Below are 15,737 nucleotides of genomic sequence, written 5' to 3' on the forward strand. Positions count from 1 at the left end.
GATGGAGAATCAGAATATTAATATAAAATGCTGATTATGAGAAAGACTTTGGCCTTTCTCGGTCGGCTGGTAGCGCCTTCGCTTTACTCGGCTGCAATCAACACACCCTCAAAGTAAAGGCAGATACTCCACATAAATCACATTTCTTTAGTTACTGATATATGGTGTGGGGTGGGGGATAGGATAGGTGAAAATAGGAGAAGGGATTGGGAATGCTCATGTTGAGCTTGTGTTGAGCATCACCAAATTGGCATAAATGCTGCCACCAATTCCCATTAGCACTTCATGTGTTCCTTTCTCGGCAACCACACCATCTTTCACCACTGCAATTGTATCCGCATCTCTAACTGTACTCAGCCTGTGCGCAACAATCACGGTAGTTCTATTGATTCTAACTCCGTCTAATGCATCCATCACCAGTCGTTCCGACTCGGCATCCAGTGCGCTTGTTGCCTCGTCCAGCAAAAGGATCTTTGGATCCTTTAAAATCACCCTGGCAATCGCTATGCGTTGCTTCTGTCCACCGGATAAGTGAATCCCTCTCTCCCCTACGTAAGTATCATAACCGTCGGGTAAAGATGATATGAAGTTGTGTGCATGTGCAGCCTTTGCTGCCACGATGATCTCTTCTTCCATCACGTCTCCTTGGCTGCCATAGGTAATGTTGTCTCGGATTGTCTCGTTGAAGAGTATTGGCTCCTGGCTCACCAATCCCATTTGTCTCCTCAACCAGCTTAGATTAAATTGTCGAATTTCTATCTCATCCAAGTATATGTTACCAGAGTCTGGATCATAGAACCTCTGTAGTAGATTTATCACGGTTGATTTACCACTACCACTTTGTCCCACAAGAGCAGTTGTCTGCCAAAGAAATTCAGTATCAAGTAGGGATGAAGTCTATGAGGACAAGAAAGCAAAATGCTGGTAATACCTTCCCCGATGATATAGACAAGCTCAGGTCCTGGAAAATTTGAGTATCGGGTCTTGTGGCGTATTTGAAGCTAACATGCTGGAATTTTATGTCACCTTTTAGTGTATCTAGCATGAGACCATCACGACTACTTGAGTCGATCAGGGATTTCCTGTCGAGAATCTCAAATATAGAAGCAGCCGACTCCTTGAACTTGTTAAAATCAGTAAGGAGGCTGCTACTCTGCGCAATTCCAATAGAGGAGATTTGGAATGCAAAGAAAACCTGCATCCAAATTCTATAGATTGAGAGATGCTCCACTAAATTTACTGTTGCATAATATATAGTGTAGCGTCACCTTAAAAACTTCACTGAAGTTTGCCTGCCCCTGGTTTGTGAGGACCGCTCCAACATAGAAAGAGAAGGCATATATCGAGAACAATACAAAATTAGCAAAGCCTAAACCGGCACCACCAACAATTCCGTGCCAAAGGCCTTGTTGCGTGGGAGCTTTACTTTTGCTTTGGTACATCTCCATCACTTTATGTTCAGCTGACAAGGATGCAATGGTTCTGATGCCCCGAACGGCATCATTGGCTACCTGACTTGCTTCTTCAAATATCACCTGCAAAAGGGAAGGTTTGACGAAGGAACTTTTCTGCCATTTTGCTGGATTTAAAAAAACATGGATGAGGAACAGAAGTATGTAACAAAGATGTTGAATAAACCTTGTTAGTCCCATCCTTAGAAAGCTTCATGCGGAAGTATCCTTCTATGAGCATGAGTGGCACGACAACTACGATAGTGAGGGCTAGCTTCCAGTTCGTCATGAAGGCTATCAACAGACCAGCTACCGTTGTTGCTATGTTTTGCATGGCTAATGCTAACGTGTCACCAACAAGATTTCGCAAAGTTGAAGCATCGCTAGACAGCCTTGAACCTACTGCACCACTGAATTATTCAACAAGTATATCAGGACGAGAAAAGTAAGTGCCAGTTTATATAAGTATGGAATCAATTGATTAACCTTGAGTTTGCAGGGTTATCGAACCAACTGATCTCTTGGTGAACCACATTTTCAAAGAGCGAGGAGCGGATGCGTTGCACCAGTTTACCACCTGCAACTCCAAACATATAGTTCTGAACAGGAGCAGCAATCACAACTACGGCACCAACCACTACAAACATTAATGCCCAGAACCTGGAATCTGCCTCTAGTTCTTTTGGTGTTTCAAAGAAGATTCCAAAGGCTGTGGCTATTAAGAGTCCAAATACAGGGAAGGCTACACCATGTACTCCTGCAGCTATGGAACCGATGATCAAAGCTGGCAACTCAGGTTTATTTATCCTAGCCAGCCGTTTAATGGATAAGTTCCTGTTATTCTTGACATCAGTTTGGCTTCTTTCAACTACATTTTCTTTAGCTGTAGTTTCATCTCTAAAGATAAACACAGAGGATAACTGGTTGCTCAGTGATTTTCTGCTTGATGAAAATCTTCCTGATAATGTTCTACCTGATGACATAACTGAGTCCCCTGTTTTGATGGATGGATCTATTTTTGCTGCATTGTTTCCACTGTTCTTTCCTGTTTGGCCAACTCCCTCTTGCATGCAAAGAAGCTGGTGATATGCCCCGTCATGATTCTGAATTAAGTCTTTGTGAGTCCCTAGTATGAGTTTGGAAGAGAGTTCAAGTAAATTTGCACCAAGAGAAGTAAAAAGAATAGAATTTTGATTAATGTTACCATGCTCGACTAATCTTCCAGCACGCAGCACGGCTATAAGGTGAGCATTTTTTATAGTGGACAAACGGTGGGCGACAACTATAGTTGTTCGATCAGGCATTACTTTTTCAAGGGCAAGTTGTACGTTTCGTTCAGATGCTGCATCCAAAGCACTTGTTGCTTCATCCAGAAGAAGAATTCTTGGGTTTTTCAGAATAGCCCTGGCAATGGCAATTCTTTGCTTTTGTCCCCCTGACAATTGTGTCCCATTTTCACCCACCAATGTGTCAAGCCCCTGTCGTAAAACAGAATCTCCGATCATTCAAATTAAAGCAATAAATAGAATACTGTCGTGATCAAGTGAAAAGGACAGCAAAGTTACATTGCATAGCTTATCAATAAATTCTGCACAATTAGCAAGCTCTACTGCAGATTTTATCTCCTCATCAGTAGCATCAGGTTTTCCATATAGTATATTTTCCTTCACGGTGGTGGAAAACAACACTGGCTCCTGGCTCACCAGCCCCATTTTTCCTCTTATCCATCTTAACTGATACTTATTCAAATCAATACCATCTATCATCACTCTTCCAGCATCAGGGTCATAAAATCTCTCCAGTAAACTGATAACTGTTGACTTCCCGCTTCCGCTCTGCCCTACTAATGCCAGTGTTTTCCCTTTCTGAACGTGTAACGAAAGTCCAGAAAAAATCTGCACATTAGGCCTCGAAGGATACCTGAAGTAGATGTCCTGGAATTCGATTTCACCCTCAAGATTTTCCAATACAATTCCACTTGTGTCGCATGGATCAATCAGAGATTGACGGCTGATCGCCTCAAACATCTCATAAGCTGCAGCTTGCGCTGCCGAAAATGAATTGAGGCATGGTGACATTTGGGCCATCGACCTAATTAGATAAAAGAAAATAAACCTTTTCAAAACATTGTTTATCAACCATATATTAATATCTTTCAGATTTCAAATTATATACTTACGATCCAGCAACCATGATGGCAAGAATGACGTTCACCACGTCTCCTCCATTATACCCTTGATCTATGATAAGTCTTGATCCATACCAAAAGGCAAAGCCATAGCTCGCGAATGCAGTAAACAACATCAAACCAAGCCCAACCCCAGTAGCCAGCCCTTGTCGCACAGTAGCTTCATAAGCAATTTGCAGCTTGTTGTTGTACTTTTCAATAGCTTCTGTCTCTCCAGAGAATGATGCGACCTGAAACCTTACAATCAAATTAGAACGAGTACTAGGAAATGCAAATCAAAGTCTTATTTTTAAGGTTTACTTACAGTCCTAATAGCTCCCAGCGCTTGATCTACTACATTTCCGGCTTCTGCATAAGCTACTTGTCCACTGGCCGATATCTTCGATGTTAACAATGCCAAGAATCCTCCAATGATGGCAATTGCCGGAACCCACGACAGCAAAACTATGGACAGAAACCAGCCTCTGGCAAATGCAATAATGAATCCTGAAATGAAGGTGGATGCAAATTCGATGAACTTGCCAACTTTTTCTCCCATGGCCTCGTGAATGAGAATGTTATCTCCAGAAATAGTGCTCATCACCTCCCCGGTGGTGGTTTTGGTGTCAAAAAAAGCGATTTCTTGCCTTAATAGCGATTTTAAGTACAATGCTCTTATTCGACTCGATTGCCGTTCACCGGCCACCATCCAACAACACACCTCTGCATCAGAAAGCAACACGAATTTGACTCATTAAAGTTTGATATCAGTTCCTATATCCCATAAGATGTCGCGTTTACCTATTACTATTTGAGTTATCACTTCTTTCCGTTGCAAAGCAGTTTTAAGTGTATATTTCGAACTGGTGATTCATATCACCTAACTAGCAAATATAAAAAAATATAGAATATCAAATTGGTGTAACCATATACTAAAAAAGATGATACGTACGTAAAAATCCAGCAATCCCTCCACCAATAGCCACGAATAAAATCTTAAGAGCAACCTGCAAAACAACACCAATTGTAACAAGTATCTCTAGAAACTATACTCTTTCATCACTTGTGTATACAAAACTTCTTGATCGAACCACATCTGACCACAATCAACCAATCATATAGCAGGTGATATTGCACCTATCATTCTTCTTAAACTGCACATGAATCATATGACAAGCGTGTTGTATTCACCATATAATTAACTTGAGTTTGATCCAAACTGATTTGAACTAGAATGTTCCACTATATATTTATAAACATAAGTAGTTAAAAGGAAGTACTAAAAAGAGAGATTATCTGCCTTAGAAACTTGGTGGAGCAGCTGAGTTCGACTAGGGTTGCCCAAGGAGTTAACAAGCTGTGAAAATGCAAGAGTGCTAATTGGTTGTGAAGCCCCATTTGCAATGGCTCCTATGCTTCCAATAATCATCAGAACCACATCTCTTCTATCAGCATATAAGAAAAGCAGCTTATACAATCCAACTTTCTGATTCTTTTTAACACCATCCTTAGCTCTACGCAGCTCCATTATGATCCCCCGTTCTCCTTTTTCTGTCAGCTTCTCCTCAGTCCCGATCACTAAATATCATGTATTATCCTTGTCTCCCCCTGAAGCAAAATTTGAAGTATATATGTAAAACACAATAATATTCTCACAATAATCATACAGGGTAAATTGGTGGATTGTACCTGCTTAATCATGCTATTAATCATCATGTGCATTCATTAGTCTCCTGGTCTTAATAATAATTAGCTAAAATTGCTCGTTCTTTCCCCAAGTGTCTGATATATGTTTGCTTATTTAAAGCAGAAAGTTGGCAGCTTCTAATAAATGAGTGAGTAAATGAAGCACTATTCAGAGAGAGCTCTTCAAGAATGATATAGAGATGACGATGAGCATAACAAATTAGCACTGATATGTACACTTCAAGTGTATATTACACTACTAAGAAGGAACTAATGAACGAATGAGCTGAATATTAATATTTGGCTGCAGTTTAGACATGAAGTTTCAATATTTATAACATCTAGATGAGGCGTACATTTATGCCGGTGAGGGAATTCAGTTGGGATTGCTGCAGATTTCTCATAATGATGATATGAATGCTGACTCTGAAAGTACAAAAGTTGAATTTGTAGAGTTCTGAATCCAGACACTCAGTTGTTAACAGTCTTTTTCATTGTTTAATAGCATGAAGCAGATTACTGACATCTCACCCATTCATCCGATGTAAATCCATCTCACTTATCCTCGTTTAAGAAAAGAGCAAGAATTGCAGAACTAATCCTTAAGCACTTTGCTTTAGTGAAGTGATTATCTATAAAAACATATCAATAGTTATTGCGCTAACTTTCTTCACCTTTTCCTGGATAGTCATATGTTGCTCCACGCAACTCCAATTTTTGTGGACGTTCATACGCTTCCCCTTTCCTCTTTTGGCGTTTTATACCATGTTGGTTCCTTGTTTCAACCATTGTCTGCGTTTCTGTTCGCTGTTCAAAGTCGTGCACGTCCGAAATAATCACTAGGGGTTTTTTGGTATAACATTCAAAATATTGACCTTCAACAATGTTCACCAAGCCGTGGAATTTTTTTGATGGCGTCTTATTATTCAGGAAAGAAACGTGGGCTAAAATGAATAAGACAGGGAAGAAATGCCGGCTAAAATCATCATTCCGTAAAGGAATTTGATGGTTTTATTCACACAAGGTTATACTAGTCCAAATAGCCATCAATAATCGAAACTAGTCCAATGACTTTTTCCAACGTACGTGTAGTTGTTGAAACTGCCAAAAAGAGTAGCAGGGGCGCAAGAAATCGTGAAAACGTATCATTCATCCCCAAATCAACATAATCACGAAACACACTGATGTTATCATTGTCAATAACAAATGCAACTCAAACAACAACACATATACCACGTTACACAGACAGACCATTTTACTTGTCTACACTCGCGGAGGATAACCCACAAAACACATGAAAGATAATCTTTTTGACTGATGGATAGAGGTATGGTTTAATAAACTTCAGTCGCAGTATAGTTTGTCGGAATTCTTTGGCGTTTCTCGACATATGCAGTTGGGAACCATCCTGCTCTGCCTTGGCATTCTCCCTCGGACCATCCAGATGGAGTCACCTGAAAGAGAGTTGGTAAATGTGTAATTATAGGACAACAAAATAGTTAATATCTTTTATCTTTAACATAATAAATTAAGCAGGCATAGATGCCGTCCACTTGCCACAAATGTTAACAAAGTGATTTTAAGCAGATCGCCAATTCAGTTATCAGTATAGTAATAAATAACCAAAAGATAAGGCAGAGTATACAGTATTACGGCCTTATATATGCATCTGCATGTATACTAGATTAAGACAAAAGAAGGTAATCAACCTTCCGGACGACAACATAATCACCCACGGCCAAGCTTAGTTCCTTCTCGGATGCAGCATCAAAAGCATGCATTGCCTGCAAAAATATTAGCAAGGAATATCAGCCTATGAGATTAACTAACGCACTATAAGATCTTCCATCCAGAAAGAATATAACACGGTAGTGCAAAACAATACGCGCTAAATATTGCTCCTGGAAGCCAAAAGCAATGGCTGTTGACGAAGTAGTTACGAGGCTTAGCTTTCAGAATCAAATGAGCAGGAAATTTTTTTCAGAAAATGCCATATCATCAAATCCATATGCTTTGTGGAAATTATAATGGAATGACATGTATGGTAATGCAAAATATTGCTGTAACAGTATTAGTCTGACTTTGAAAGGTTGGTTAACCTAGACGCTATAAAGGATTGTTCAATGCTGAGTTGTTCAGTTCAAGCATACCTCAGCCAGAAAGTACTTGGTTTTCTCTGAAGTGTGATTAAGAGGAGTCACTGGAGGAGCGGCCTCTTTCCTTTGTTTCTCTGAGACCATCTACAACAAATTACAGACTTTCACACATACACGCATGGCCATGAAACAGACTTTTAGAGGAACCAGAGAACGCAAATACACACCTCAGTTTCAATATTACCAAGAATTGTAGCAACCCTCTCATGATAAGTCCTTTCACCTTCAACCTGCAAAGCAAAACTCACTTAAATCATGTGATCCTTGCAGGATCTAGGTCAAGAATATCTAATCTGCTTTGACAAGAATAGACAATACTATACCATTGTAACAAGTCTCTGAAATGTAAGCCTCTGCTGCTGTGATTCTACAGCAGCCAATGCTGCTGCTGCTTCTTTACCAAGTACTGCCATATTTGCTTTGAGTTCTTGCATCTTCGTTTCTGCTGCGTGCAGCTTTGCCACATTTTCAGGAATAGGAGATTCCCGCACACGTGCTTGTCTTCGAGAAACTTCCGCTGCCTGCACATATTTGCTTTGATAAGTCGAAGAGTAAATCAAAATCAGCATTGCTTTGGTGACATAAAAGAATTAAAGCTGTAAATTAGATTTCCAAAGCTAAATGCATGCATCTACTCGTTACCTGTGCCTCAGCTTCTTGTCTCATTCGACTGTATCGTTGCGCAAGATGACGAGCATCTTCCAAAGGACTACCAGTAATCATTGCTCTCAAGGGTTCTAAGACCTAGAAATAAAAAAAGAAAACACAAATTATTGTGTATACAGGACTTGAGTTCATTTAACTTTTATTTGTCAGAGTAACAGAAGATCCCAGCATGATTAAAGTAAACACAACTGTTCCCTTTAAACAATGTGTAGTTTCTCTATCATTCCTCCGCATCTCATATGAAATATGGTTGTAAGAAATTTAAGACTTGCATGAAATATATCAAAAAGCATACAGCTACAGCTCTCTCTGACTCATTAAAACCATTCCTTGATTTAACAATAAATACTGCATCTTCGCAAAAAACAAAAAGAAAAATGGAAAAAAAGAAATACACAACAAGAACAAGGTCATTCATTTTGCATTATCTTACTAAAGACTGCTAGTTGTCTCCTCAATATTTCAATACTTCGGTTTGCACTTCCAACTGCTTGAAATTCTAACCCTAAGAACCTTCCTGTGCAATTTAGATATGGGTTTTAATTGTTCATGCAGATTTCAGCTTTTCAAACTAGAACAAATCGGGATAAAATTATAAAAGATGAAAATTCTAGGAACATGCAAAGAATGTGTTTACCAACTCTAGAATATGAATCTGACAAAATGTAGCTCAAAAATAATTCAGAAACTATCCCAAATCTCCACCATAAACCTTAACAATTTTCCAAATAAAATACAAACTCTAAATAAATAAACCATCAGCTCAATCGGCCTCCATTTTGCAACTTGGATTCCCTGTCAACTGTCAGCAGCTTCATAAAACTTCTTTTGAAACATGAAACTTAAAAATGGCTACAAAAATTTGAAAGTACTCCGAATGGATTCAATGAATGCTCAAGCAAACAAACAAATAACAAAGAAAACCAGCAGTGGCAGATTTGTCCACAATTATTAGCCATTCGAAATATCCATGGGTATTAACAAACCCCAAGCATGAGATCACGTGCGGTGATGTTATAGATCTAGTTGCGTGACCAACCTGTGTAAACAATAGTCTATTGAAGTCATCTTGCTCCTTCTCCACGTGTTTACGAGCATCCCCATAAATGGATGCAGCCTTGGCAAGAATCTCATCGCTAGCATTCTCAACCCCATATTTGGAACAATCTTCTGACAACTTGGTTCCTGACTACCATAATACATAAAGCACTTAAGAAATACGGCATGCCTTTTGCACATGAGTTGCACCATCCGCATAGGTGGACTTAATCAAACTAATTTTGTGGAATGAAGGTGCATAAAAATGAATAGCAGATATCATATACACTCACCAGCTTCTATATGTTTATATCCTACAGCAGTGAATGCTTCAGCTGCTTTGACAATTTCTTTCTGAAAATCCTGCAAAATAGAAAATATACATATATAAAGAAAACCAACACAGAACATGAAAATCAGACGATTCTGCAAATAGCTATTACAGATCAGGGCTAGATTGACCTTGCATAAAAATTTTGTCCACAGCTAAGCATTGAATAACTTACAAAAACCCACATAAAAAATTGAATTACTCCTAGACAATATGGCCCTTAATTCGACTAAGTAAAAAATATAGATCTATAAATAAGGTGCACCAGTGGGATAGATAACTATGGGAAACATAAAAACTAGGGAACCTAACTGAACCAAGGCTGCATTAATAATGTTAAGCAGCTAGATCACTGTAGAATATATGCAACCAAATCTAAGGGGAAAACTGAAGCAAGTAAATAATTTGTGCAACAAGCCAAAATTTCGTTCAAGAGAAAGATGCATGAATACTGAACTGCATACAAAAGAGCAAGTATCATAAATATCCAGAATCAAAACAGTTAGAAAGAACCACATTCATACACAACAATGTGATTGGGAAATACAAATTTCATCATGGCCATTGATAATCTCATACTTAACCGAACAACTTTACCATACTGAACCAGCTTTTACATGAGTTTCAGCTACAATAGAATTTTTCCATCACACTCCTCATGCTTTATACCAACCTAAGTCCTAACCTGGCCATAAAGAAAGACCGCGGCAATATCATCTAAGGATTTTTTTAACCGTTTACTTCAAGAACTACAGTATCTCACAATGTATCAACCCTTCCATATATAAAATTTCATATAAAAAATACACGCTTCTTGAATGTAAGTGGAAATTTCAATATTAAAGGGAAATTGTACAATGTGTGTTGGAAATTTGACTAATAATAATACACTTACTACAGATATCAGCACTCACAAAATAATTACCCTTCCAGAACGAGTAGATCTATACAATTTCTCCAATTGGTGATGCATCTGCATCTCCACCTCATCAATAACCATAACTTGGGAACTCTCATAGCCGCTCCCACCGAACTGCTTTATTACAGCCTAAAATTTTCAAACAAATAAAACCAGAATAAATCAACGGATTGTCTATAGATCCTCTTCCTATCTTAATTTGAAGCAAGGAATGCAAAAAGCGGATGGGCGGGACCTGCTGCTGTTTGGCGACTTGTTCTCTGAGCTTACTGGCTTGCTTCCTCAAAGCATCCATCGCTGCTTTTGTCCCTGTGTGTCGCGCGTGTTTAATATTCTTGGAGCGCAACCACAGCGCAAATCTTGATTCTGTTGATGATAGTTGAGACGCAAGCAACTTGTTTCGATCCACGGGCAGACTTTCGTCAGATCTTCACTCCAATGCCACTGGGTTCTTGCTTTCTCCTATCCGCCAGTCCACAGTGGTGACTTCCTGTGGAGAAAAACAACCTTGAGTAAAGATAAATGCGATGTTAGTAGGAATTGGAGGAAATTGGAACATATGCAACAAGAGAGAATCCTCCAGGTCGGTGGGTGACTGTAGTTTCCTTATTAATTTTCTTTATACTGAAGTCGCTTGTGACATTGAGGCCCATTATGAACAAAGCCCATATGGACTTATGTAATGGGCTAAGCCCACCCGAGTAAGGCTGGTGCAATATGAATAAATGGAGGCGACGGGAGCTTCATGTGATGTGAATATGCCCTTTGGTTGACGCATTAATGGAATGGATGTGGAAAGTAGAATGCACCATCAATTCTTTTTATTAATAAAATGAAAAATGAACAGTCGAGTTATGATGTCATACATGGCGTTATGTGAACCACCAGCCTCAACAAATCCACTCCTCCGCCCTTTGATTTTTTTCAGACTCTTGGCTTCCTGCCCAATCACATGCTTTCCTACGCAATCAATGTGGAAACTCCTACACTCCTCATTTCACTATTTATGTAAATTTACTTCTACTGCATGTAATAATGTAAATATATCTTAAACTTATTGATTTACTATTAAACTTAAATTACTTCTTCAATATTATTAGAATTTATAATTGAAATTACGTGTTTGAATTTCCGACACTTTTTCAAAAAGGAAACGAATCATCACATTGACTCAGAGACTGATATTTTTGTGAAAATGAAAAAATGAGAGCAACTGCCCATCACCAATCCTTCGTCTCCGTCTCTCCTATTTTACCTTCATTTTGAAATCCACACACACACACATTTCCTTTCATTTTCACTCGCTCGATACAAACAAAAATGGAAGCTAGAGGGAGAAAGTAGTGAGAGAAAGTTAGGGAGAGAATCAGAAAATTGAAAATTCAACACACGACCAAAATCGTAACATTAGCCCCCCAATCTATCTTACAATCAAACATCATGCCATCAGGTGCGAAGAAGCGGAAAGCTGCCAAGAAAAAGAAGGGAAATCAGTCCAACAACCACCCTAATCCCTCTTCTGCTTCTGCTCACTCTCATGGTACGCTACTCTTGCTTTTTTAGTATTCAAAAAGAAATGCTTCTTTACTTTATTAAGGCTAATGCTAACACACCCATGTGTTTCTCAACTATTGTTTCACGTTTTTTAACTTTTACTGTTTGTTTATACATCACTTGGATTTGTGGGCATCTCTTGTTTGTGATTCTCCCTTCTTGGATTATATAGCATCAGTTTCACTCGCTCATCTGTCTTTGTCCTCCGTGCTTGTACATCGGTATCATCTTTTTGCTTGTTTCGAATCGCTCTTATATGTATGTCTTCGTGCACTGATTAAAAGTGGGTTTTAAGTGTTTTCCGTTGCTCTTTTTGTGCAACTTTTTTTTAAATTGTCTCTATGTTCTGCTGAAGGCCATGGATTGAAGTACATAGATGTAGAATTTGTCCTGATGCCCAAATTTTCGGGATCAGGTTCCTTTTATTTCTTGTAATGTATTGAGATTTTAAAACTTTGTGGAATCAGAAAATTAGGCGGTAGTTTGTTGTCTGTGGCGTTATCTTGTAATTTTGAACTGAATGTTAAATGAATCAAAATATAGCAGGGGATGAAGACGTGAAACACCAGGACGATAAAGGGAGTGATGTTGGGGAGGTTAGTTCACCTGCATCTCAAGACCACCATCGCCACGAGACCCTTTTGACGGAGGGGGAGGAAGAAGAGATTGAGAAGGAATGGAACCTCTCCAATCCTCCTACCGTGGGAGAACTGAAGACAGACACTGCTCACGTGCAAAAAGCCTTGGAGAGTGTTGTTCGGGTTGAAACGGAAATCGAGATTGACAATGAATCGGGACACAAAGATGAAACGAAATCTTATGATGGAGGTTCATCTGGTAGATCTAGTAGTAGCAGCAGCAGCAGCAGTTCAGATAATGAGAGTCATGGTATCAAGAATAGTGAATCTGCCATGGATATTTCTTCAGTCGTTGATTCAACAAAGGTAGCCGATTCTTTGTCCGCAATGTTAGCGGACTCTATTTTTAGTGCACCAACCAAAGAGGCACGTGATTCAGTTGCAGAAAAGATCTCAGTGTCGGGCGAGCAAGTAGGAGTGGATATCAGTTCTCCAACTAACATCACTGTGGCTCCTTATGTAGTTGAATCTGGAGACCAGGAAAATGGGGGAAAGAAGTTGAATTCTGTTGAGGATAAAGTTGGTACATCAATGGCTTTAGAGAGGAAGGAAGAAGCGATTGTTCAGTCTGTTCAGGCCACTGCTACAATTTCAGGTCCGAAGGAATGTGTTGCACAAGAAACTGATGAGAGATTGACATTGCCATACAATGCACAAAGTGCTACTGCTGATAATGAAGCTGAACACAAGAAAGATTCTGGAGTTACCCAGGTGTTGTGTTGTTTCTGGTCCCCTTGATTGCTTGCATCTGCTTCATTCTCATATCTGTTTCCAAGAGCATCTTTATGCTGAACTAAGATTATGTTCATTTCCTATTTCTTTGTAAAATCTTCTGCAGCCTTTGCTGGTTCCTTCTCCACATCGAGTGCACGGAACATCCTGGAAGAGTTGTTGTGGACTGTTTGAAGTGTTTTCCGGGTCTGGTGCATAATTCAAGGGTACTTTCCTACAAAAACTTTACATTCGTGCATTCATGGTTTGATGCACAAAATGGCCTTTCTCAGCATATTTCAAAGGCTCCATAAGTGTCACGGTTGAGGTAGCTTGAATTAAAGCATCTATTTTTTGTTTCTTTTTGTTACCTCGGGTTCCTCAAACAATAATGGAGGAATGTGTTTTGCTGAAAACATCGTGATAACATCTACTTAGAATTTTCACAGTTGGAATGAAATGCATCTACTACCGCACATTCTCAATGCATCTACTGTAACATTGATCTTGCAGTCAATGACAGCCTGTGTTGGTTATATATCCTGATTGCTAACCTCCAAGATCTTATTTGGTGCAGAAGCAGACGTGAATTTCTTTGGAGAATGCTGGGAAGGACTTCGATAGATATGTTCGTAATCATTTCTTCTTTAATTATACTGTTTAAAACAAATAGGCAAGAAGTCAGCTGATGGAGTTAGTATTTCATTGAAGCAGCTAATAGTTAGGTCCTAGAATGTCTGATTTCTCGTTCTCACAGTGGATATAGACCAAGGATTTCTTTCTTGCGGAGGCACGGAAACCATGAAGTAGCTAATTTACTAGTTCATGTGTTACTTTATATCTCATCTCATCTCATGGGCTTGACTTGAATGTGAACTTGTGTTGCATGATTTTGTGGCTTCCAATATGGTTTTGATTTGTGGAATTTTCATCTTTGTAGCTCTCACGGAACAGAAAATAGCATTAGACCGGATTTCTTCAGAATATGTTTGGTTGTGTATAAATGGTATTATGGGTACTATATTTGGTATTTAATATTTAACTGTTGCATAACTTTTTGAAAAAAAAGGGCATGTGACAGTAGTTTGTAATACAGTTCTTGAAATGCATGAACAGAATGAGATTTCTTTCCAAAATGCAACCATGCCTTTATTTCATTCACACAAGTCAATCCAATAATTGGAATCTTACGTCAATCTGGCAATGGATGTATTCCATGTGCCCTTGTTCTATTACATAAACAGAGAGGAAACTGACAAAAAATGTAAAAAATTTCAGAAGTATCAAACATGTACCACACCACAAATATCACAGGATGTAAAGTTCATTCTCAAGCTCTTCTCCTTGATGCAGCTCCATGGATGGCGGCTAAGTAAAAGAGTTGAGTGGCGGACAGAATTATGATGAAAGCTTCCATTGTTCTCTGTCCATAAACAAACAAAATGCTTTCAGTTTAATTGAATTCTTTGGACACATTATTATAGTACTTCAGCTATGAGAAACAAGTTAATGTACAGAACAGAACCATTATTTGTTGAAATCAACTCACCAGGCGGGCATTTCTAAAATGCAGTTCAATCTCTTTGCAGGCAAAACTGGAAAAGGATGACAGAACTCACTCTCAGAAACCAACCAAAAAGAAATTAAATTAATTAACAAAACGAAAAGAACTGGTGTTTCAGTAGACATCTTAATCATGTGTTAAATGGAAAATCCTGGAACTCCATTCTTGGAGCAAAATGTTCAAGCATAGGTTACCCCATGGCGAGAAGCGTAAGAGTCCAGGCAATGGTAGCGGCAGAGGCAGCAGCAGGCAAACTATCGACATCCCAATAGCGAATATGGTTCAACCCGGAGATGGCTGATGCAACTCCAACCACACCAGCAATCAAAGCATACACCACAAAGAATCCAGTGGCAGCATTCCCCATTGGGAAGTATATTGGTGAGAAGTGTGCTGGCAGTTCAAATCCTGGACCTGTTACACAATTTTTCAGCTCATGAGAAACAAAGGATGATGGCTATTGATTCTTGGTGCATGTAACCAAAACATAAGTACAGATACAGATGCAATATAATACTTTGACCTTCCTTGAGAACTACTACATACCAATGACGAAACCATGGTTGATAGCTCTGTTCATTGCCCAGCCACCAATACCCAAAATTATTGTGTACATGCAGAAGTTGAGGAACAAGAGCAGCCCTGCAACAGGTTTGAGCTGTTCTCCAGCCATCCTTAATCTGTCAGATTGCAGTGGAACTTTCAAGTCTTCGTTGCCCTTTCTGCAGATTGAAAGGGAACTTATATGTACAACGGCCACAAGGATTTTGGTTCCTTTCTTGTAAGGCTGCATGCTCTAAAGGTTTTCTGTGGGGTTGGAAAGCTGATGCTTTGTGTTCAAGGCAGGAAAGGAAAA

At 39.1% G+C, this 15,737-nt stretch overlaps 4 protein-coding genes across 8 annotated transcripts; 1 reads left to right on the forward strand and 3 right to left on the reverse strand.

Moving 5' to 3' along the window:
* LOC105175658 (ABC transporter B family member 9-like) lies at window positions 16–6,136 on the reverse strand. Of its 4 annotated transcripts, none has more exons than XM_020698358.1 (12): window positions 5,979–6,136; window positions 4,919–5,226; window positions 4,571–4,625; window positions 3,944–4,341; window positions 3,631–3,869; window positions 3,017–3,542; window positions 2,656–2,929; window positions 1,938–2,577; window positions 1,639–1,861; window positions 1,269–1,535; window positions 932–1,195; window positions 16–861 (listed from the first exon to the last, which is right to left on the reverse strand). In XM_020698358.1, the coding sequence occupies exons 2-12, from the start codon at window positions 5,144–5,146 to the stop codon at window positions 217–219; spliced, it is 3,759 nt and encodes a 1,252-aa protein (XP_020554017.1). In that variant the 5' UTR covers window positions 5,147–5,226; window positions 5,979–6,136; the 3' UTR covers window positions 16–216. The 4 variants fall into 4 exon arrangements, with proteins under 4 accessions (XP_020554017.1, XP_020554018.1, XP_011096471.1 ...); XM_020698359.1 differs by lacking the exon at window positions 5,979–6,136 and adding an exon at window positions 5,836–5,920; XM_011098169.2 differs by lacking the exon at window positions 5,979–6,136 and adding an exon at window positions 5,661–5,829.
* On the reverse strand, window positions 6,437–11,006 carry LOC105175659 (SH3 domain-containing protein 3). The gene is made up of 10 exons (XM_011098170.2): window positions 10,650–11,006; window positions 10,421–10,543; window positions 9,458–9,527; window positions 9,166–9,311; window positions 8,103–8,204; window positions 7,784–7,981; window positions 7,628–7,690; window positions 7,455–7,544; window positions 7,014–7,088; window positions 6,437–6,758 (listed from the first exon to the last, which is right to left on the reverse strand). Exons 1-10 carry the CDS (start codon window positions 10,707–10,709, stop codon window positions 6,639–6,641), a joined length of 1,047 nt encoding a protein of 348 aa, XP_011096472.1. The 5' UTR covers window positions 10,710–11,006; the 3' UTR covers window positions 6,437–6,638.
* Window positions 11,593–14,260, forward strand: LOC105175660 (serine/threonine-protein phosphatase 4 regulatory subunit 2-A). Of its 2 annotated transcripts, none has more exons than XM_011098171.2 (4): window positions 11,593–11,954; window positions 12,512–13,317; window positions 13,445–13,544; window positions 13,895–14,260. In XM_011098171.2, the coding sequence occupies exons 1-3, from the start codon at window positions 11,855–11,857 to the stop codon at window positions 13,535–13,537; spliced, it is 999 nt and encodes a 332-aa protein (XP_011096473.1). In that variant the 5' UTR covers window positions 11,593–11,854; the 3' UTR covers window positions 13,538–13,544; window positions 13,895–14,260. The 2 variants fall into 2 exon arrangements, with proteins under 2 accessions (XP_011096473.1, XP_011096474.1); XM_011098172.2 differs by having other exon boundaries at window positions 11,594–11,954; window positions 12,515–13,317.
* Window positions 14,214–15,693, reverse strand: LOC105175661. The gene is made up of 4 exons (XM_011098173.2): window positions 15,428–15,693; window positions 15,076–15,295; window positions 14,867–14,912; window positions 14,214–14,740 (listed from the first exon to the last, which is right to left on the reverse strand). The coding sequence occupies exons 1-4, from the start codon at window positions 15,672–15,674 to the stop codon at window positions 14,648–14,650; spliced, it is 606 nt and encodes a 201-aa protein (XP_011096475.2). The 5' UTR covers window positions 15,675–15,693; the 3' UTR covers window positions 14,214–14,647.

This window comes from Sesamum indicum, linkage group LG12, assembly GCF_000512975.1.
Source record: "Sesamum indicum cultivar Zhongzhi No. 13 linkage group LG12, S_indicum_v1.0, whole genome shotgun sequence".
Lineage (NCBI taxonomy): Eukaryota > Viridiplantae > Streptophyta > Magnoliopsida > Lamiales > Pedaliaceae > Sesamum > Sesamum indicum.